Here is a 23,965-nt window from a genome sequence, read left to right as displayed (position 1 = left end):
CACACTTGCTATTTGTGGCAACGCTGTTTGGCTTTGTGAATCATTTATCTTTATACTTCATCTGGTCAGCAAACATCCCCTCGGAGCAGTTTTCTGTTTCCCTTTCTCCCGACGTGAAACCTAAAACTTAAATAGGATAACATATTCCTTTATTGATCCCCTTGGGGAAATTCAGACGTCATAGTAGCATGGGGGAGGGGGGTGTACAGGTATGGGCAGGGTAATAGTAGAAAGACATGAATATAAATATGACAAATATCTAAAAGTCGCAACAGACAGTTGATCGTTACTCTCTAATCCTTGATTGACGTGATTCAACAGCTAACAACATGACAGCTGACTAGCAGCAGTGTCTGTACACCTGTATCACTGTATATGTTATATACCCAGTTTAATAACCTGTACATTGTGTATTACTAATGCACTTTACTGTTACATTTGCACTCTGATTGGATGTCAAACTTATTTTTGTTGTACTGTATGACGACAATGCATTTGAATCTAATCTAAATAGTAGAAAGACATAAATATAAATATCTAAAACTAAAAATCACATTGATTGATTGATTGATTAAAACATTTATTTAACAGATTGCAGAATGGGTACAATACAGTACGGCTCAATACACACAATAGTTAAGGGGATGCAGACCAGAGAAAGACTTTCGTCTTGTTTACATCAGGGTCCCCCATTTTCAATTCATCAGGACATACATGACATACAGATAGACAGTACTGCTACATCTATACATTTATGACATATCAGATCTACAAATATACAGTACTCTAGTGTTTTCCCCTCTCTCTCCCCCCCGTGTCTCTCTCTCTCCCCCGTGTCTCTCTCTCCTCCCCCGTGTCTCTCTCTCCTCCCCCGTGTCTCTCTCTCCTCCCCGTGTCTCTCTCTCTCTCCCCCGTGTCTCTCTCTCCTCCCCCGTGTCTCTCTCTCCTCCCCCGTGTCTCTCTCTCCCCCGTGTCTCTCTCTCCTCCCCCGTGTCTCTCTCTCCTCCCTGTGTCTCTCTCTCCTCCCCGTGTCTCTCTCTCCCCCGTGTCTCTCTCTCCTCCCCGTGTCTCTCTCTCCTCCCCCGTGTCTCTCTCTCCTCCCCCGTCTCTCTCTCCTCCCCGTGTCTCTCTCTCTCCTCCCCCGTGTCTCTCTCTCCTCCCCCGTGTCTCTCTCTCCTCCCCCGTGTCTCTCTCTCCTCCCCGTGTCTCTCTCTCCTCCCCGTGTCTCTCTCTCTCCCCCGTGTCTCTCTCTCTCCCCCGTGTCTCTCTCCTCCCCGTGTCTCTCTCTCCTCCCCCGTGTCTCTCCTCCCCGTGTCTCTCTCTCTCCCCCGTGTCTCTCTCTCCTCCCCCGTGTCTCTCTCTCCCCCGTGTCTCTCTCTCCCCCGTGTCTCTCTCTCCTCCCCGTGTCTCTCTCTCCTCCCCCGTGTCTCTCCTCCCCCGTGTCTCTCTCTCCTCCCCCGTGTCTCTCTCTCCTCCCCGTCTCTCTCTCTCCTCCCCCGTGTCTCTCTCTCCCCCCCGTGTCTCTCTCTCCCCTGTGTCTCTCTCTCTCCCCTGTGTCTCTCTCTCCTCCCCCGTGTCTCTCTCTCTCCTCCCCGTGTCTCTCTCTCCTCCCCGTGTCTCTCTCTCCTCCCCGTGTCTCTCTCTCCTCCCCGTGTCTCTCTCTCCTCCCCCGTGTCTCTCTCTCCTCCCCCGTGTCTCTCTCTCCTCCCCGTGTCTCTCTCTCTCTCCTCCCCGTGTCTCTCTCTCCTCCCCCGTGTCTCTCTCTCTCCCCCGTGTCTCTCTCTCCTCCCCGTGTCTCTCTCTCCTCCCCCGTGTCTCTCTCTCCTCCCCCGTGTCTCTCTCTCCTCCCCCGTGTCTCTCTCTCCTCCCCCGTCTCTCTCTCTCCTCCCCCGTGTCTCTCTCTCCTCCCCCGTGTCTCTCTCTCCTCCCCCGTGTCTCTCTCTCCTCCCCCGTGTCTCTCTCTCCCCCGTGTCTCTCTCTCTCCTCCCCGTCTCTCTCTCTCTCCCCCGTGTCTCTCTCTCTCCTCCCTGTGTCTCTCTCTCCTCCCCCGTGTCTCTCTCTCCTCCCCCCGTGTCTCTCTCTCCTCCCCGTGTCTCTCTCTCTCCCCCGTGTCTCTCTCCTCCCCGTGTCTCTCTCTCCTCCCCCGTGTCTCTCTCTCCTCCCCCGTGTCTCTCTCTCCTCCCCCGTCTCTCTCTCCTCCCCCGTGTCTCTCTCTCCTCCCCGTGTCTCTCTCTCCTCCCCCGTGTCTCTCTCTCCTCCCCGTGTCTCTCTCTCTCCTCCCCGTGTCTCTCTCTCTCCCCCGTGTCTCTCTCTCCTCCCCGTGTCTCTCTCTCCTCCCCGTGTCTCTCTCTCTCCCCCGTGTCTCTCTCTCCTCCCCGTGTCTCTCTCTCCTCCCCCGTGTCTCTCTCTCCTCCCCCGTGTCTCTCTCTCCTCCCCGTGTCTCTCTCTCCTCCCCGTGTCTCTCTCTCCTCCCCCGTGTCTCTCTCTCCTCCCCGTGTCTCTCTCTCCTCCCCCGTGTCTCTCTCTCCTCCCCGTGTCTCTCTCTCCTCCCCGTGTCTCTCTCTCCTCCCCGTGTCTCTCTCTCCTCCCCCGTGTCTCTCTCTCCTCCCCGTGTCTCTCTCTCCTCCCCGTGTCTCTCTCTCCTCCCCCGTGTCTCTCTCTCCTCCCCCGTGTCTCTCTCTCCTCCCCGTGTCTCTCTCTCTCCTCCCCGTGTCTCTCTCTCCTCCCCCGTGTCTCTCTCTCCTCCCCGTGTCTCTCTCTCCTCCCCCGTGTCTCTCTCTCTCCCCTGTGTCTCTCTCTCCTCCCCGTGTCTCTCTCTCTCCTCCCCCGTGTCTCTCTCTCCTCCCCCGTGTCTCTCTCTCCTCCCCGTGTCTCTCTCTCCTCCCCCGTGTCTCTCTCTCTCCCCCGTGTCTCTCTCTCCTCCCCGTGTCTCTCTCTCCTCCCCCGTGTCTCTCTCTCCTCCCCCGTGTCTCTCTCTCCTCCCCCGTGTCTCTCTCTCCTCCCCCGTCTCTCTCTCTCCTCCCCCGTGTCTCTCTCTCCTCCCCCGTGTCTCTCTCTCCTCCCCCGTGTCTCTCTCTCCCCCGTGTCTCTCTCTCTCCTCCCCGTCTCTCTCTCTCTCCCCCGTGTCTCTCTCTCTCCTCCCCGTGTCTCTCTCTCCTCCCCCGTGTCTCTCTCTCCTCCCCCCGTGTCTCTCTCTCCTCCCCGTGTCTCTCTCTCCTCCCCCGTGTCTCTCTCTCCTCCCCCGTGTCTCTCTCTCCTCCCCGTGTCTCTCTCTCCTCCCCCGTGTCTCTCTCTCTCCCCCGTGTCTCTCTCTCCTCCCCGTGTCTCTCTCCTCCCCCGTGTCTCTCTCTCCTCCCCCGTGTCTCTCTCTCCTCCCCCGTCTCTCTCCTCCCCCGTGTCTCTCTCTCCTCCCCGTGTCTCTCTCTCCTCCCCCGTGTCTCTCTCTCCTCCCCGTGTCTCTCTCTCTCCTCCCCGTGTCTCTCTCTCTCCCCCGTGTCTCTCTCTCCTCCCCGTGTCTCTCTCTCCTCCCCGTGTCTCTCTCTCCTCCCCCGTGTCTCTCTCCTCCCCGTGTCTCTCTCTCCTCCCCCGTGTCTCTCTCTCCTCCCCCGTGTCTCTCTCTCCTCCCCCGTGTCTCTCTCTCCTCCCCCGTGTCTCTCTCTCCTCCCCCGTGTCTCTCCCTCTCCCCCGTGTCTCTCTCTCCTCCCCGTGTCTCTCTCTCCTCCCCGTGTCTCTCTCTCCCCTGTGTCTCTCTCTCCTCCCCCGTGTCTCTCTCTCCTCCCCGTGTCTCTCTCTCCTCCCCCGTGTCTCTCTCTCCTCCCCCGTGTCTCTCTCTCCTCCCTGTGTCTCTCTCTCTCTCTCCCCTCTCTCTCTCCCCTCCCCCTCGCTCTCTCTGTCTCTCTCTCTCCCCTCCCCCTCTCTCTCCCCTCCCCCTCGCTCTCTCTCTGTCTCTCTCTCTCCCCTCCCCCTCTCTCCCTCTCTCTCTCTCCCTCTCTCTCTCTCCCCTCCCCCTCGCTCTCTCTCTGTCTCTCTCTCTCCCCTCCCCCTCTCTCCCTCTCTCTCTCTCTCTCTCCCCTCCCCCTCGCTCTATCTGTCTCTCTCTCTCCCCTCCCCCTCTCTCTCTCTCCCTCCCCTCTCTCCCCTCCCCCTCGCTCTCTCTCTGTCTCTCTCTCTCCCCTCCCCCCTCTCTCTCTCTCTCCTTCCTTCTTTGTTTGCCTGATCCTGTCCCCAGCTACAGTCCCCTCCCAGCGACAGCCGCGGCTCTCTGATTGGTCGAGCCGCGGATGGAGGCGGGGCGTGGGAACCTGTTATGATCCATTTGGTCGCGCGCCGCTCGCTTTCAGACGTCAGTCACAGCAGTTGTTCAGCCTCGCGCTACAGAACCTTCCAGATCTAAAATAATAACCGTTTACCGTCACGACGACGTAGTAGAAGAAGGACATTTTTTTTCACCGCGAACGGAGGACGACGTTCTTGATACCGGACTCGGGACACATAACGGAACTAAAATAACATTAAAACATTTTGTTCTCTCTTTTTTTCTCTCTCTCTCTCTCTCTTCCTGTTCTTGCCCGTTATCTTTTTTTTTGCTGCCTCGCGAGCAGCAGCGTCCTCTCGCGAGACCGAGCGGAATAACAGCAGCAGCAGCAGCGTCCTCTCGCGAGACCGAGCGGAACAACAGCAGCAGCCGGACGGAGCGTGACGTCATCACCGTGGGCCCACCCAGCGCAGTGATCCGATGCGGTGGAGTGAGGAGGATGAGTCCCGCTCTGGAGGCCCTCATGCAGCAGGCGGACCGTGCTGCAGCGGACCCCGGGACCACCACCGTCACCGGTCCTGGTCCCGGTCATAAAGAAGGAGTGATGCTCGAACCCTTCGTCCACCAGGTGGGCGGTCACTCCTGCGTGCTGCGCTTCGGCGAGCAGACCATCTGCAAGCCGCTCATCCCCCGGGAGCACCAGTTCTACAAGAGCCTGCCCCCCGAGGTGCGCAAGTTCATCCCCCAGTACAAAGGTAAGGGTTAGGGTCTCTAAACCCTTTACTATCACACTAACACTAACCCTAACCCCCAGTACTAAGGTGAGGGTTAGGGTCTCTAAACCCTTTACTATCACACTAACACTAACCCTAACCCCCAGTACAAAGGTGAGGGTTAGGATCTCTAAACCCTTTACTATAACACTAACACTAACCCCCAGTACAAAGGTGAGGGTTAGGGTCTCTAAACCCTTTACTATCACACTAACACTAACCCCCAGTACAAAGGTGAGGGTTAGGGTCTCTAAACCCTTTACTATCACACTAACACTAACCCCCAGTACAAAGGTGAGGGTTAGGGTCTCTAAACCCTTTACTATCACACTAACACTAACCCCCAGTACAAAGGTGAGGGTTAGGTTAGGGTCTCTAAACCCTTTACTATCACACTAACACTAACCCCCAGTACAAAGGTAAGGGTTGGGGTCTCTAAACCCTTTACTATCACACTAACACTAACCCCCAGTACAAAGGTGAGGGTTAGGTTAGGGTCTCTAAACCCTTTACTATCACACTAACACTAACCCCCAGTACAAAGGTAAGGGTTGGGGTCTCTAAACCCTTTACTATCACACTAACACTAACCCCCAGTACAAAGGTGAGGGTTAGGGTCTCTAAACCCTTTACTATCACACTAACACTAACCCTAACCCCCAGTACAAAGGTGAGGGTTAGGGTCTCTAAACCCTTTACTATCACACTAACACTAACCCCCAGTACAAAGGTGAGGGTTAGGGTCTCTAAACCCTTTACTATCACACTAACACTAACCCTAACCCCCAGTACAAAGGTGAGGGTTAGGGTCTCTAAACCCTTTACTATCACACTAACACTAACCCTAACCCCCAGTACAAAGGTGAGGGTTAGGGTCTCTAAACCCTTTACTATCACACTAACACTAACCCTAACCCCCAGTACAAAGGTGAGGGTTAGGGTCTCTAAACCCTTTACTATCACACTAACACTAACCCCCAGTACAAAGGTGAGGGTTAGGTTAGGGTCTCTAAACCCTTTACTATCACACTAACACTAACCCTAACCCCCAGTACAAAGGTAAGGGTTAGGGTCTCTAAACCCTTTACTATCACACTAACACTAACCCCCAGTACAAAGGTGAGGGTTAGGGTCTCTAAACCCTTTACTATCACACTAACACTAACCCCCAGTACAAAGGTAAGGGTTGGGGTCTCTAAACCCTTTACTATCACACTAACACTAACCCCCAGTACAAAGGTGAGGGTTAGGGGGTCTAAACCCTTTACTATCACACTAACACTAACCCCCAGTACAAAGGTAAGGGTTAGGTTAGGGTCTCTAAACCCTTTACTATCACACTAACACTAACCCCCAGTACAAAGGTGAGGGTTGGGGTCTCTAAACCCTTTACTATCACACTAACACTAACCCCCAGTACAAAGGTGAGGGTTAGGGGGTCTAAACACTTTATCATCACACTAACACTAACCCCCAGTACAAAGGTAAGGGTTAGGTTAGGGTCTCTAAACCCTTTACTATCACACTAACACTAACCCCCAGTACAAAGGTGAGGGTTAGGGGGTCTAAACCCTTTACTATCACACTAACACTAACCCTAACCCCCAGTACAAAGGTGAGGGTTAGGGGGTCTAAACCCTTTACTATCACACTAACCCTAACCCCCAGTACAAAGGTAAGGGTTAGGTTAGGGTCTCTAAACCCTTTACTATCACACTAACACTAACCCCCAGTACAAAGGTGAGGGTTAGGGGGTCTAAACCCTTTACTATCACACTAACACTAACCCTAACCCCCAGTACAAAGGTAAGGGTTAGGTTAGGGTCTCTAAACCCTTTACTATCACACTAACACTAACCCCCAGTACAAAGGTAAGGGTTAGGTTAGGGTCTCTAAACCCTTTACTATCACACTAACACTAACCCCCAGTACAAAGGTGAGGGTTAGGGGGTCTAAACCCTTTACTATCACACTAACACTAACCCTAACCCCCAGTACAAAGGTAAGGGTTAGGTTAGGGTCTCTAAACCCTTTACTATCACACTAACACTAACCCCCAGTACAAAGGTGAGGGTTAGGTGGTCTAAACCCTTTACTATCACACTAACACTAACCCTAACCCCCAGTACAAAGATGCGGTTTCAAGTTTCAAGTTTCTTTAATAGTTGTCATACAGAAGTACAGAATACTTTCATACAAAATGCTTCTTACTATTACGCTCCAGAGACTGTGGTTAGGATCTCTAAACACTTTACTATCACACTAACCCTAACCCCCAGTACAAAGGTGAGGGTTAGGATCTCTAAACACTTTACTATCACACTAACCCTAACCCCCAGTACAAATGTAAGAGCTGCTCCCTAAACCCTTTACTATCATCACACTACCGAGTAGTGAGAAGGTTAACCGTCTGTAGTGTGGTAGTGAAAGGGTTAACCGCCTGTAGTGTGGTAGTGAAATGGTTAACCTTCTGTAGTGTGGTAGTGAAAGGGTTAACCGTCTCTAGTAGTGTGGTAGTGAAAGGTTGAATGAATGAATGAGAACTTTATTTAACAGATTGCAGAATGGGTACAATACAGTACGGCTCAATTAGAGCTGCCGCGGTATCGGTATTACCGCGGTATCGCTGTTACATCATGCCCACCGCAGCGTTGGGCTGAATACCGGCATCACCGCTGTTTTTTATTATATTATTATTATTATTACGCTCTCGTTGGGCTTGCGGCTCTGCAGATATACCCTACTTCTCTGTCGAGATTCCAAGCGACCCTATTGGGTACCAGAAAAGTCACATGAAACATTGCAGACCACTGATTGGTCAGAAGAGAGACGCTTCACACGTTGGATCGTCTTGCAGTGCTTTTACTTCCTGAATCTCAGCCATTGATCAGAGCTCAGTCACAACACGGCTAATATACGTTAGCTCCCACCGGAGACCGGAGTGTATTACCGACGTACCGTCGCTCCTCAGGGAACGAGGCATAATGATTTTACTGCAACGAAATGTTATAATAAAAGCCCTTCGTTCTATACACTTGTCTGATTGAAAACTTTATTAACAGACCGCAGAATGGGTACAACTCGGCACGCTCTGAGCAAAGAAAGGAACTTAGATATTAATTGAGTAACGCTTGCCTTGCTATGTGGTCCGGTAAATACGAATGTGTAACTATACTAACGTTAATGCCACAAATCGAATGCCTTTGTAATCATAAGTAGTAACGTTATAATAATAAGAAGAAGAAAGGGTCGGGGGGGTAACCGGCGGGCGCGACACCGAGGGGAGACTTCGAATCAGTGTTTCACTTTTAATAACGAATGCGTGCATGCCGAATCCCAAACAATATTCATGCTGCAAAGTCATCCTCTAAAGATAGACATTTAGACTAGAGGCAGGCTATATGCTATATAAAGAGTAGACTACAAAAAAAATGCATTCAAACTTTTTTTTTTGTGTGTGTGCGGTAATACCGCGGCGGTAGGAAATATATTGCAAATGTGTGCGGTAAGGAAAACATCAATACCGCGGCAGCTCTAGGCTCAATACACACAATTGTTAAGGGGATGCAGTCATGCAGACCAGAGAAAGACGTTTGTCTTGTTTACATCAGGGTCCCCCATTTTCAATTCATATAGACATTTATGACATACACAACATGCATGACATTTATGGCATAGGGACATATAGGTATTTAGTACTGATACATTTGTGACATAAACGGTATTCAAATATACAGTACTGTTACCCCTAGATCCTGACAGAGTATATACATATGATGGGGAGGGGACTGTACATTAGGAGGGGGTGGGTGGGTGGGAGAGAAATATACATACGGCGGGGAGGGAATATATACATGCGGTGGGGAGGAGACTGTCTATTAGGAGGTGGTGGGGGTTTTGGGCATTTACGGTGGCCAGTTTCGAATTGCAGCCTCCCGTAGGTGCTCTTTAAGAGAGGTTTTGAATGTGGGCAGGGATTCACATTCCTTTACAGCTTTGGGTAGGGCGTTCCACATTGTTGTGGCATAATTGCGAAACGTGTTTAGTCCCTTGTTTGAGCCGAATCTGGGTTTAACATGATTTGTGGAGCTCCCTCTGGTGTAGTGGTTGTGGTATTCACTGACCTTTGGGAAGTATTTTGACATGTACATGGGCACCCCGGTCGTATAGTGTATCTTGTAGACCAGGTCCATTGCAAGTTGCTGTACTCTGTCGTCTACTCTAAGCCATCCTAGGTTGTCAAAGTGGGCAGGGGTGAGGTGGGTTCTGGGTAGAGTTGTTCCGATACCGATACTGGTATCGGAAATGCCGCCGATACTGCCTAAAACGCTGGTATCGGTATCGGCGAGTACACGTAAATTCTAGCCTCCGATCCCATGATGTAATTTATCTCCTGCCGAGTCCTGCGGAGAGTGAGGATTATAAAATGAACATGTTTTAAAGTGTGATGCTGTGTCATTTTAACAGCAGATACACTTTCTTAAATTCCATTGTCCCCGACAGTGCGGTGTGACGGGGAGCTCGGACGGGAATCGGGCTGTGTTTGGCTGGTGTTATGATAGCATTAGCTGGAAAGATAGCTAGTTGGAACAACATCCGCTTTTAACGTTACATCAAATCAGATGATCGCCTGTCCTTTCTCCAGGACCTAACACTGTCCGTGACCGTCTATCAACAATAATGCACCCACGGTGAATTGTATTTAAGTTAAGTAGCTACGGACTAGCGTTAGCTGACTATTACTAACGTTATCAATGCGGGAAGACGCGCTAGGTCAGTTAGCTTAGCTTGATAACGTTACCGTGTCTAAAGTTGGTGCTATTCACATAATCCAGCAATAATGGCTGCAGACCTGCAAGCAAAGTACAGCAAGTGCCAAAGGATAAGAGTCTGAGGCGGAGTTTCAAAAGAGAATGTTGAATATTTATTTTGCATCAAAAACCACAACATGAACGTTCTATCTGCCACTAGCTTACAGACTGAATAGGGTATATCTGCAGAGCCACTGAGTAGCGAGTGCAACACCGTTTAATGTCCGTGTGGATCATTGGAGTAGGGTATATCTGCAGTGCTGCAGCCCATACTCATTGATTAATGATACTAATACAAATCTATACAATCACCTGTTGTTGAATAAATACTATACGTTCTAGTTATTACTAAAAAACAGTATAACAGTATCAAAAAAAAAAAAAAAAAAAAAAAAAGTATAATTTATATAATTTAAAAAAAAAAATGTATGCACTGGTATCGGATAAATATCGGTATCGGCCGATACCCAAAGCTTAGGTATCGGAATCGGATCGGAAAGGGAAAAATGGTATCGGAACATCTCTAGTTCTGGGGTTCAGGTCAAGTAGTAGTCTGACCAGTTTGTTTTGTGATGTTTGTAATTTTGTTTTAAGCGCCTTTGAGGTACTTTGGTACCATGAGGTGCACGCATAGTCATAGTACCCTTGAATGAGTGCTCCTGCCAGAGTCTTCAGGGTATTCTTGTTTACCAGAGAGGAGATCCGGTACAAGAATCTAGTTCGTTGGTTGACTTTTTTTATTACATTGGATGCCATTTTGTCACAGGAAAGATTTGCCTCTAGGATGGAACCCAGGTAGGTAATTTCGTTTAAGAAGGTTAACCTTCTGTAGTGTAATAGTTAGGCCTGCCGCGATAAGCAATAAATCGATTAATTGCTGCGATAATTAAAATGAATGCAATGATTTTGACGGGCGCGATTAATTGCTATTTGCGCGTTTGTTTTAATGAGGCGGAACCAGTGCCCCTTGTCAGTCACTGTCCGTGTTATCGTGGCAGGCCTAACGCTTGCTATCTATGTCGTCATCGGACGTTGCTATGTTTGGGTAAATACGCTGATGTGTAACTATATAACGTGTAACTATATAATGTTGATGCCACAAAACAAATGCCTAGTAATAGTGAAAGTTAACCTTCTGTAGTGTGGTAGTGAAAGGGTTAACCTGCTGTAGTGTGATAGTGAAAGTTAACCTTCTGTAGTGTGGTAGTGAAAGGGTTAACCTTCTGTAGTGTGATAGTGAAAGTTAACCTTCTCTAGTGGTAGTGAAAGGGTTAACCTGCTGTAGCGTGGTAGTGAAAGGGTTAACCGTCTAGTGTGGCAGTGAAAGGGTTAACCTTCTGTAGTCTGGTAGTGAAAGGGTTAACCTTCTGTAGTCTGGTAGTGAAAGGGTTAACCTGCTGTCGTGTGGCAGTGAAAGGGTTAACCTTCTGTGTATTGTCGCAGTGAAAGGGTTAACATTTGGTAGTGTGGCGCAGTGAAAGGGTTAACCTTCACCTATACCCAACCTCCTCCAATGTACAGTTTCTACGTCAAATGTACCGGTACTCTTTTTCTTAAACTCTTTTTGTATCACAAACAGTACTGTATTTGTAGATCTGGTATGTCATAAATGTATAGATGTAGCAGTACTGTCTATCTGTATGTCATCATCATGTATGTCACTATGAATTGAAAATGGGGGACCCTGATGTAAACAAGACAAAAGTCTTTCTCTGGTCTGCATCCCCTTAATAACAATTGTGTGTATTGAGCCGTACTGTACTGTACCCATTCTGCAATCTGTTAATACGGAGTGTGTGCAATTGCTCTATTGCTTAATTCCCCCTGTTTCTCTCTCTCCCATGTCCTTATCTAATAATACACTTTATTTATAATGGCACGTTTTAAAAACAATGTTTTACAAAGTGCTTTACGCAGAAATGTACAAAGTCCAAAAACAGATTATAGTTAAGTCACCAGTAAAAAGACGTCTTTTAATTAAACATTTTAAAACATCTCTCTCCTATCACCATGTAATGTTGTAAAATGCAATGCTGTAATATCTATTAATATTACGATTTGCAGGAGGTTAGTTGGGACTGGAGTGAGGTAGGGGGGGGGGGGGGGGGGGTAGGCACTGGAATGTAGTGTCGGGTGCGGGTTGGATGGCAGGGGGTACGGTGGCTCACGGAGGATATCGGAGACGCACGCGACCACAAGGTGAACCGGTGTATGATTGATTGATTGATTGAAAACTTTATTTAACAGATTGCAGAATGGGTACAATACAGTACGGCTCAATACACACAATTGTTAAGGGGATGCAGACCAGAGAAAGACTTTCGTCTTGTTTACATCAGGGTCCCCTATTTTCAATTCATCAAATATACGACATACAGATAGACAGATATATATCATGATGACATTGATGACATACAGATATACAGTACTGTTACATTTGTGACATACAAGATACACAAATATACAGTACTGTTTAACAGAGATCCTAACGGAAAATATATACATTCGAGGGGGAGGAAACTGTACATTTATTAGACCATACACCATAGAAAGTAAGGCCGCTCCTTTTACCACGTCCAAAAAGGACCCGAGCAGTCCCACTGGACGCGTCGGTCGGTGTGGGCGTCCAGCCGAGGGTCCGGAGAGGGGGCGCACATGGCCGTCCTGGCTGCGTGCGGGGCTAAGGTTTCGGGTTTGTGCTAAAGACTTCTTGATATGATCAACGGAAGAAGACACCCCATCTTCCTCGACTCCCTGGTCATGCAGCGTGGGACTAAAAGCGGCCCGGGGGGGGCGTCGAGGTGGGGACTCTTGAGAGCCTGGAGCGTGAGACTGCAGAGGGTTCCCCTTACAGAGTGTTCCGACGGCCAGAATGTTCCCGTAACCAGAGCGCTCTGCGTCCCAATCTCGGTGAGATTAGATTCAAGTGTATCGTCATCGCGGTGTACAGTACGACGAAATGCAGTTTAGCATCCAACCAGAGTGCAAATGTGACCGTTAGAGAGTGTGAAAGTAATATGCAATGTGCTAAAACTGGATATACAATATAGAAATGAGTACTACTACTACTACTACTGAGTAACGGTGCTAATCAGATGCATGTACAGAGTTGCAATATTAATATGTAACAGTGATACAGGTATAAAGACACTATGGTAGTAAGTCATACTGGCCAGCAGTGTAACTAGCGAGAGTAGGTGAGGGATATGTATCTATTAAACCTTCTCTTCTGCTCCTCATTTGCACACACACACACACACACACTATCTCACACACTATCTCACACTCTCACTTACTTACACCACGGTCAGGAAGGGGTTAAAAGCCTGAGAATTCTGCAGAAGAGTGACTCATGACATCACTTAAAGGGCTGCCTCTGTCGGAGAACAGACGGATGCCCCTGGGTCCCAGAGCCTGCCATGTCGCCCCCTCAAGCCGGTCTGTCCTCGTTGTGTTTTGTTTTAAACCCTTTCACTGCCGCACTACCAAACAGGTTAACCCTTTCACTGCGACAACACGGAAGGTTAACGGCAACGGCGTCTGTAGTGTTGATAGTAAAAGGGTTAACCTTCTGTAGTGTGGCAGTGAAAGGGTTAAACGCCTCGCCTTTCCACTGTGAGTCACTGCACCTGCCCCCTGCTGGTCACAGACGTGTTGTTTTTAACCCTTTCACTGCCACACGGCAGAAGGTTAACCCTTTTACTATCACACAACCGACGGCGATGCTCCATCGTTAGCATCAGTAGCTCCGCATCCGCGGTGATAGTAAAGGGCTAACCTTCTGTATTGTCACAGTGAAAGGGTTAACCAGTGGTCATTGTATCGAGACTCCCGCGGGGGGGGGGCGCTGGATTTAGCCGTTGTTATCTTGTTTGTTTTCGAGCGGGGTTCCTTCCTCATCCGACCCCCCTCTCTCCCTTTCCTATCTCTGTCCGCTCCCGGACACGCCTGCCTGCCCTCCCATCACTCTCCCTCCCTCTCTCCCTCCCTCTCTCCTTCCTGTATGGAGTGCGTGCGTGTCCAGTCCTTCAGCTGTGGTATTCACGCCCCCAGGAGCCTCTAGGGTTGAGGGAAGGGTCGACTGTTTGGGGAGAGTGTGATAAACGGGCCGTTTGGGGGGGATTCAGAGTACAGTATGTACAGCCAGTTCCTTCCAGCGACACGTTCTCCCACGCCTCTTGTTTTTCTGTTGGTCTTCTGTCTCTTTATTTGTGTTGGAAGTTTGTGTCATGAATTATTCCCCAAAAAAATTAACTTTGTCGAAAAAGGGAATGTCCGAACAGAAATCCATGTGTGGTCTGTGGGAAAACATGCCTCGATAAAAATGTTTTGGGAGGGGGGGGGGGGGTTCTTCTGAATTTTCATTAAATCATGGCGTATTTGTGAATAATGTCTGTGAACTAACTATGACCTGTGGTTGCTTTCCCTGTTTGCATCGGTTTTGTCTGGCTATTGTTCATCGGTGGGTTTGTGTTTTTTATTTTTTATTTTTTGGAAAGGGTTGTCTTCTTTCCTCGTGTCACATCTGGCTGCTTTGGAAGTGAAACTCTTTTGATCTGTATTATCGGCTGTCATTGTTTATAGGCGTTGTTTTGGTGGTTTTCAATAAAGGATCTGATCCGTTTTAAACCCAGTCGAGCCTCCTGTGGTGTTTTGTGTCTCCACTTCCTGGGTTATGAGTTGTTGTTTGTTTTTCTGGCTACATGATGATGCTGTATATTGTCCCTACTGCCTCCTTATGTTGCCCCTCCCCCCCCTCTCGCTGTCGCATATCCTCTCCGTAGAGTTGTTGTGGTGTGTGTGTGTATCTCTCTTGCAGAAATGTCTGGAGGCAGGAGACATTTTGGTAAGAGCTGTTTTTTAGGAGGTCTCTCTCTGGCCAAACATTATTAAGACTAGTCCCGACGCGCGGTGCTAACCGACTGTTCCTCTCTCTCTCCACCTCTACCTCGCTCTCTCCCTCCCCCTCTCCCTCCCTCAGGCGTGGTGTCGGTCAGCTTCGAGGAGGACGAGGAGGGGAACCTGTGCCTCATCGCCTACCCCCTCCAGGGGGACTTGGAGAACAAGGACCCCTTGGCGGACTGCGAGCCCAAGAGTAAGATGCTCAAGTGGGGCAACAAGAAGCCGCCCTCCTCCCTCCTGGAGAGCGACAATTACGGCAAAGACCGGAGCCAGAGGCAGAACCGCAAGGAGGACAAGATCATGAGGTGAGCAGAGTGAAGAACGCAGGCGCGTATGTCGTCTGCATACAGCATGATTTGGGGGATTTTGCGCACGCTCCCGTGCACGGATCGCTGTGAGATCCCTCCCGGGGGTAGGACTCGGTGGGGGGCACAATTTCCCAATGCACTTCCATCAGCAAAAACGTCGGGAAAAGGCCGGGGCGCGACGTGGCAGATTTTGCACGAGTTCCTTCAATTTGGATTTAGTATCACCAGGCGTGCATAAGAACAGATAATGAAATCTACTGTATGTACAGTAGCTTTTTTATTTTTGCCAGGGTGCCACCATTTTGAAACGAATTTCAAATTTAATTGTTGGATAAAAGCGTCAGCTAAATGGTGCGGCTATGTGGCGTAGTGGGCAAGGCGCTGGGCTTGCCTGTTCGAGCCCAGCGCTCCACATTTGCTTTCAGTTTAGCTGGTCGTCCGTACTAATACACATTGGCCGTATTAGGGGGTGGGAAACTGATGGGTGGGGATCGGGCGTTGTGGACAGCGACTCCTACAGGTCGGTTGGTGCGCCTGCGCAGTAGAATCAGGAAGTGTCGGGGGCAGCGTGAGCCTCCCACGCGTTACTCCTCGCCACGGAGAGATCGCGCTGCGCAGGTGAAAAGATGCGACTGCCGTTACCTCAAGTACCGGAGGGGACTTGTGCTATGTATGACTTAGTCCACATTGCAGCCGGCTTGTGGGAGGCAAGAAACAGCGTTCGTGACAGGGGAGGGTTGAATTGGATGATACGAAATTGGGATGGGAGAAAATATAGAAAATGGGAGAAAAAGTGGATCAAAAAACAAACAAAACAAAAAAGCGTCAGCTAAATGACAAATGTAAATGTACATGCTAGAAATAGAGGAGACAAACTAACGGCGCTCCCATATATGCCAATAACGTTAAGTTTTGTGGTTTATTATCCCGAGTAATAAGAGATATAAAAGAAAATCATACGGAAGTAATTTGCTTGAAACCCCATAGAGGCCTTTGGGAAGTGTCGTTCATCGAAAGCTCTCTGTGTCCTCTACAAAATGCAGCAAAAAACTACAATTCCCGACATTAAATTTGTCAAATGGTCGGCTTTCGCGGCCAAAACAATAGTAAAACGAGAATCTATCTAATAACACTTTAACCTATTGGTAAACTAACGTATTGATGATAATATACATTATAACTGCTGTTGTGACATGGTTATGATGATTATACTTGAATACGTTTTAAAACGACAGTCTAGACCAGGGGTCTCAAACTCGCGGCCAGCGGGCCAATTGCGGCCCGCTGGATGATATTTTGCTGCCCCCTACTTGACATCAAAGTAAAAAAATATATATATATATATATTTTTTTTGGGACTTGTACAGCACTTTGTTCAACTTTGTCAGTGCTGTAAAGTTTAAACCTTTTTAAATCTTAGACAAACAAAACACTTTGCTTTCATGAAATATTGTAAGCCGTCATTTGAGGCTTTATAAAAGCAGCACAATGAACACAAATCTGTCAGTGCCGAGGCCGACCTTGTCTTAAATAACAAACAGCATTGCTTGTTGTAGTTAACACTTTGATCGCCATGGGTTAAATTCATAATTTACCATCCCTCGCCATCTCTATTTGTCTATGGAGAAGTTCCCCTTCTTTGCAGGGCTATAACTTTTTAAATTCTATTGCTAAATTGCCATTATTATGGCCCATTCAATGTCCTATATGTATTGTTCATGGTGTAGCAACGTTAAACTTTTTCATTCACATATTCATACTAAAATATGGTCTAAAGTATAAGTATGTTTTTATCGTTTTCTGCAGCTTTCTTCAGAACGTGATTTATAGCCCTAAATGCATTATATTGATGATCAAATACAGTTTGGTAGGAATCTGTGCGAGATAAAAAATTTGAGTTTGAGACCCCTGGTCTAGACAGATTGATTTATGACTTGATGTCATTTGCGGTCCGCCGATGGATCGCACGGGTGGAAGAGGTTAAAGTGCTTGATTTTTTACAAAAAATGTCGAGGCCTGGAATTCCTTGAAAACTGCCCATTTTTGAGGCGGCTGCGTGGCGCAGTGGGCAAGGCGCTCGCCACTAACGCAGGATATGCTAGTATCGAGCCCAGCTCTCGGCATTGCTTCCGGCTTGGCCGGCCGTCATACTAACACAATTGGCAGTGTTAGAGGGTGGGAAAGCCGGTGGGTGGGGATTGGATGTTGTGGACAGCGACTCCTACAGGTCGGTTGGGTGACGCCGGTGCGGCGGAAGCAGGAAGTAGCGGGGGCAGCGTGAGCCTCCCACGCGTTACTCCTCGCCACTGAGAGTTCGAGCTGCTGCGGCGAAAAGATGCGACAGCCTGCCTCCTCGTGTACCGGAGGGGACACGTGATGCAAGGCTTCTATCCTCCCTATAGCCGACCAGTGGGAGGCATAGTCTAGCAACGTTCAAGACGGGGGAGGGGAGAATTGGAAATACGTTGACGAAAGCAGGAAGCCGGACCAGCACTCTCAGATAAATTTTTTTTTAATGGCAGCCTCCGAAACATGTATGTTTCAGGCTGCCATTAAAAAAAATTAAATCAACCATTCGCATTGAAAGTGTTCATCCATAATAGAATTGTTTTCAATCAAGAAATTTTATAATTTTTATTTAAAGTGTAACTAATTGTGGGGAAATTGGTTTTTAAGCGATAAATATTGGATCAAATACATTTGTCTATAAAAAAAAAAAACTGCATTCAAACGTGAATTGTATCCCTTTAACCCTTTCACTGCCACACTACAGACGGGGTTAACCCTTTACTGTCACACTACCGACGGTTACCTTCCGTGTTGTTGCCGGGGGAAACGGGTTAACCGTTTGGTTAGTGCGGCAGTGAAAGGTTTAAAAATGAAAAAAAAAAGTGCTTGGGGAGGAAAGTCCTTGAAAAGTCCTTGAATTTCATTCTGCACCGCATGTGTGTGTGTGGGTAACTGTAATTGAGCGCAGGCTGCTCATGACCGCCTCCTCGCTCCTCCTGTCCCCCCCCCCCCCCCCCTGTGTAGTTACGAGGCCCAGCAGCAGCACCAGCAGGGGGGCGAGGTCCTCCACCCCAACCTGGACAAGAAGCTGCTCCCGCAGATCAAACACAACCCCTGGAGCCTCCGCTGTCACCAGCAGCACCTGCAGCGGATGAAGGACAACTCCAAGCACCGCAACCAATACAGTATCCTTTCCTCCTCTTCGCCCCCCGACTCCCATCATCCTTCCTTTCAATTCAAAGTAACTAGGGATGTCCGATATTATCGGCCGATATTGGCGTTAAAATGTAATATCGGTTCAAAAAAAATTATAAACTTTTTTTACATTTATTTAACCTTTATTTACCCAGGCAAGCAAGTAAGAACAAATTCTTATTGTATTTATTGTGAAAAGTATGCATAATGTTGTGTTAATTCCACGCCAAGAGATATGTAATGTTACCTGAAATTATTCCGTTTGGGGGGGGGGGGGGGGACCCTGCATATATATCGGTATCGGTTGACATTGGTATCGGAAAAATTTAGAGTTGGACAATGTCGGTGTATCGGTAAAAAAGCCAATATCAAACATCGCTATTTCAACCCTTTTATTTCAACTCGTGAGACACAGCGAGGTTACCCTCGTTTTTTACAGCGACGACAAGCTTACGAAACAAAGACACGGGTTTATCAGCTGCACATGTAGGTGCGGTTACAAGTCGACACGCGGTGGTCAGAGATCATACTTTTAAAATGAAGAGAAGGAAGAACCTTCGTAGTCAGTCGGCGGACATTCCAGGTGTTGGAAGCGTTGAAGGAAGAAGCCGGTTCACCTCGTTCAGAGCGACCTGGATGGAACCCTAAGAACCAGCCAGCTCTTCTCTTTTGGGCGAATGGATCAAGTTTATTTTTCGGTCTCGTTTACAGACGGATCAAACACACAGGAAAATGAAAAAAGAAAAGAAATCGCTAAATGTAAAGCTCACACACAAAATCCAAAATCAACGATCGAAAAAAAAAAAAAAAAAAAAAAAAGGCTGAAGCGCATGCTTACTTTTGCCTATCCTTTACACGTTCTTAAAAACTAAATACACAACTTCAACCCGTCACTAAGGCTATTCCACAATCGAACTCCCAAAATTGAAACGCATCTAGCTTTTACATGAGTTCTTTTGACATGTTTTAAGAACACCCAACCCTCTTAAATTATACTTGCCTTCTCTTGGTTGAAAAGAGACACTGAATACAAACTGGTAGGCTTTTTACTCTTGGCATGAAAAATGCATATTATGCATTATATTTTGATAAGTTGTTCCAACTTGTTTAACCCTTTCACTGCCACACGACAGAAGGTTAACCCTTTGCTATCGCACTCCGCATCCGCGGAGCTAATGATGCTAATGATGGAGCATCGGCGTCGGTTGTGTGATAGTAAAGAGCTAACCTTCTGTATTGTCACAGTGAAAGGCTGTCGTGTGGCAGTGAAAGGCGTTCATCTCGGCTATAAGACGGATCACGATGCGTGTGCGTGTGGAGTTTCCACTCCTCCCCGTTGGCCCTTGACCCCTCCGTGTGGCAGAGTTCCTGCTGCTGGAGAACCTGACGTGGAGCCACGCCGTGCCCTGCGTGCTGGACCTGAAGATGGGCACGCGGCAGCACGGCGACGACGCCTCCGAGGAGAAGAAGGCCAACCAGATCCGCAAGTGCCAGCAGAGCACCTCGGCCTCCATCGGGGTGCGCCTCTGCGGCATGCAGGTGAGGAAGGAGCGGCGTGAACACACGTCTCGCCGCGTCTCGTCTCCGTTAGCCACGCGGCTGTGGCCTTTCTGGCACGCGGTGCGTGTCTCTGTTGTTGTTTTATTGTGGATCCCCATTAGCCTACACACCAAATAATGGATTGGATTTATATAGCGCTCTTCATGACACCCCAGTGACCCCAGAGCGCGTACAGAGTCCATTATTTGTTCATACACAGTCATGCCGGTGGTGGTAAGCTACAATTGCAGGCAGACTCACGGAAGCGTGGCGAATAATCATCGCCTACGGCCCCTCCGACCACCACCAACATTCATTCACATGCATACACATTCATACGAGGCAAGTAGGTTAAGTGTCTTGCCCAAGGACACAACGGCAGTGGGATGGACATGGGCTTGAGCGGGATTCGAACCACCAACCCTTCGATCATTGGACGACCCACTCTACTACCCCTGAGCCAAAGCCGAATACAAAGTGAGACTACTCACTTTGGTCGAAACGTTAAAAATACAAACGCACACAAAAAAAGTTAAAAAATAAAATATAAAACCACAAACATTGAAGTACTCACAAGAAAACATCACAACGAACAAAACTGTGAATAAAAGCTCACTCAATATTCATAAGTTTGATATCACAATTCTCCAATCATAAAATACAAATTACATAGTCCATAAGAACAAAACAGTTCAAAATCATTTATATGATTTTAACTCATAATTTAGCATAACTTTTCTCAAGTCACCGATCACCTTTATATTTCCATACTAATTTCCATAATAAGACCAAAATGTAACTCGTTATTCCTGAGCGCAATTTTTTACTTTTTTTTTAGACATAAATTTGTTCCTTACCATAGTTATATTTCTGGGTATTTTATTCCAATAAGCAACTGCTCTATACATTACCGTCTTTTTCAGAGCATTTGTTTTTGGTAGAGGTAAAGTAAAGCATGAATCTAATGCTTGCCTTGTGCTATATCCATGTCTCATATTAGTTGGGTACAGTTGTGAGTGTCTCTGTTGTTTTTTAGAACCTGGTCAAACCTGGCTGAGACTGTTGTTGTATCATCAGCCCATGGCTAGCCCCAGCCAGGCTGAACATGGCTAATGGAGACACAAACCCAACCATACCATACCATTTCCTGAATTTCCCCAAGGGGATCAATAAAGGAATATCTTATCTTATGCTAGACCAGGGGTTCTCAAACTTCTTTATACCCAGACCCCATTTTATTTAGGATTTTTCTTTGGCGACCCCACACTTAATGTATCACGTAATTTCAACGTGGAATTAAAGAATATCAAAATAAAAGCACACGTTGTTGAACTTGATCATGCATATTTATTAGAACATTTTATTACAGCACTATGTTATCAATACAAATTTATAAAACAAGGCATATTTAGCCAAAATGTTTTGCGAGAATATAAAATAATTTTTTTTAAAAGAAATATATAGATGTTTGTATAGATTTTCTTTTTACTTGCCAATGCACGACCCGACCCCACTGTCACCTACCCGTGACCCCAATTTGGGTCGCGACCCGTAGTTTGAGAACCACTGTGCTAGACCATGGCTAGCCCCAGCCAGGCTGGACATGGCTAATGGAGACACAAACCCAACCATCATACCATACCATGCTAGACCATGGCTAGCCCCAGCCAGGCTGGACATGGCTAATGGAGACACAAACCCAACCATACCATACCATGCTAGACCATGGCTAGCCCCAGCCAGGCTGAACAGCGTCTCTACTTTCCGTAGCGCCATTTCTGCAGACCCCTCTCTGATTGGTTGAGCCCATTTCTGCAGACCCCTCTCTGATTGGTTGAGCCCATTTCTGCAGACCCCTCTCTGATTGGCCGCGCGCATGCGCATGAGCCGCGACAAGCTCCTCTAGCCAGGAATCGAAACTCCGTTAAGCTCCAGAGAGCCAGGCTGAAAACCCACAGTTCTTGCCCGACGGATGGGAGCCGAATCCCGGATCCGAGTTTTCTGATGAATACCCCCAAAACATGGAGGTTGCGAACGCAATTTATACGCATGGAAGTATTGATTACGCCATAACGAATCATTAAAAAAATATACCGTTAACTGGAATATGTTGTGTGTGCCTTTACACATATGTTGGATTATGTAATTGGTTTGTCATTAAAAACCAATAATAATCGCCGGCTTCGCTGACCAGAGCTCTCTCAGATTCAAAGTTTTAATTGCAGCCTGGAACATGCATGTTTCGGAACCAATGTGTAACTAGACAGTTACAATATAACATTTATATTAATTAACCCAGTTAATGCCTTAAGAGAGTGGTGGTCAATGTCACTTCGGATTGCTACGGAAATGTTGTGTCTTACTAATAATAACTAATTCCTTGGTCAATAGAAGTCTCTGTGATACTTTCTGAATATGATTTGGGAACATCAAATGGGCAGGGTTATAATAGAAGAAAGACAGTGTAAACAATATAATTAACTCTGAATATAATAATGAGGAAAGATAAACAGGATACACAACAAGGTGCATGATGAGATGAGGTTATATGTAGAACATGGTACAGTTACAGTAAGTGGGGAGTGCGTCATGGTACAGTTACAGTAAGTGGGGAGTGTAAACACTAAACAGTGATTCAAACCGCCCCAATGTACAGTTTCTGACAGCTGGGTTGTGTTGAACTTGTCACGTGAAATAACGTTATGTGAATAAACCGCGAAATAACATAACGTTATGTTATATAACGTTACAATGTACAGTTTCTGACAGCTGGCTGTGTTGTGAAATGTGCATAACGTTATGAATAAACCGCGAAATAACGTTATACGCGAATCTGGTAGTACATTTCTTTTTATCTTCTTGATATAACATTACATCCGCCTTTTACCGCGTGACGAGCTAAAACCAATCAGAGGGGCTTTGCTCAACCAATCAGAGATGGGCTTCGCTCAACCAATCAGAGGGGTCTGCAGAAATGGGCTCAACCAATCAGAGAGGGGTCTGCAGAAATGGAGCTACGGAAAGTAGAGACGCGGCTGAACACGGCTAATGGAGACGAGGCATATATACATTTTCAAGCATGACTGTATGGTTGGAACAGCGGGAGCTGCAGTGTTACTCATGTTACCCCCCCCCCCCCGCAGGTGTACCAGTCCGACTCCAGCCAGCTGATGTTCATGAACAAGTACCACGGCCGCAAGCTGACGCTGCCGGGCTTCAAGGAGGCGCTGTTCCAGTTCTTCCACGACGGCCGGCGTCTGCGGCGCGAGCTGCTCTCCCCGGTGCTGCGGCGCCTGCGGGAGATGAAGGCGGCGCTGGAGGTCTGCGAGTCCTACCGCTTCTACTCCAGCTCCCTGCTCATCATCTACGACGGGCAGCCGCCCCGCACGCCCAGGCCCCGGCACCGCGGCGGGGAGGAGGGCGACGAGGACGAGCCCTCGGACGAGGAGGAGGAGGAGGGGCAGCGGGGGGAGGGAGGGGCCTACGGCTTCCCCCCGCGCTCCTCTGCGTCGGCTGGGGGTTCCGGCGTGTCCAGCGGAGGGAGCGGCAGCGGCGGCGCCCGCACCTCTCGCGGCGGCGGGGGCGGGGAGGCCGGGGGCACGCGGGTGGACGTGCGCATGATCGACTTCGCCCACACCACCTGCCGCCACTACGGGGAGGACAGCGTGGTGCACGAGGGGCAGGACAGCGGCTACATCTTCGGCCTCCAGAACCTGATCACCATCATCTCCCAGCTGGAGGACCACAGTGCCGACTGAGCGGGCGGGGGGGGGGGGGGGGGGGCTCGTGCCAGTCCTGGGGGGGGGGGGGGGGGGACACAAAAGTGTGCCGAGCGGGAAAGCTCCGACGACGACGAGGGCCGTTGTCCGAACGCTCGCATGTGTGACCTCTGACCTCTTGGGGGAAGGGGGGGGGGGGGGTGAAGCTCGCGGTAGGGACCGTAGTCGTTGGGGTCCAGTGCCCCTCCCTCGCACTCCCCGTGGTCCCCTCTGCCCCCCCCCCCCCCCCCCCCCCCCCGTCTCTGCGAAACGCCCCTTCACTTTGTAAACGCGGTAGGAGAGGCATCCTGTGCGGCTCTTCCTTCCCCCCTCCGCCCCTCCCTCTGTTATAGACTACTTCCCTTACTGTAACAGCGGGGGACAGCGTCGAACACGCAGCTGTAGTCCTCGGCGG

The 23,965-nt window shown here is 48.6% G+C and overlaps 1 protein-coding gene across 1 annotated transcript; it reads left to right on the top strand.

Annotated features, from left to right (window-relative positions):
- Positions 1–4,336: 4,336 nt before the first annotated feature.
- Positions 4,337–23,550, top strand: LOC311231228 (inositol hexakisphosphate kinase 2-like; the record flags this gene model as incomplete). The annotated part of the gene is made up of 5 exons (XM_084317771.1): positions 4,337–5,010; positions 14,821–15,046; positions 18,083–18,243; positions 19,617–19,792; positions 22,936–23,550. Exons 1-5 carry the CDS (start codon positions 4,755–4,757, stop codon positions 23,548–23,550), a joined length of 1,434 nt encoding a protein of 477 aa, XP_084173897.1. The 5' UTR covers positions 4,337–4,754.
- Positions 23,551–23,965: the final 415 nt, after the last annotated feature.

Source organism: Notolepis coatsorum, assembly GCF_963971535.1.
Source record: "Notolepis coatsorum genome assembly, chromosome: 6".
NCBI classification, from domain to species: Eukaryota; Metazoa; Chordata; class Actinopteri; order Aulopiformes; family Paralepididae; genus Notolepis; species Notolepis coatsorum.
Note: the sequence above shows the minus strand (reverse complement) of the source record. Positions and strands in the feature narration are given on the sequence as shown.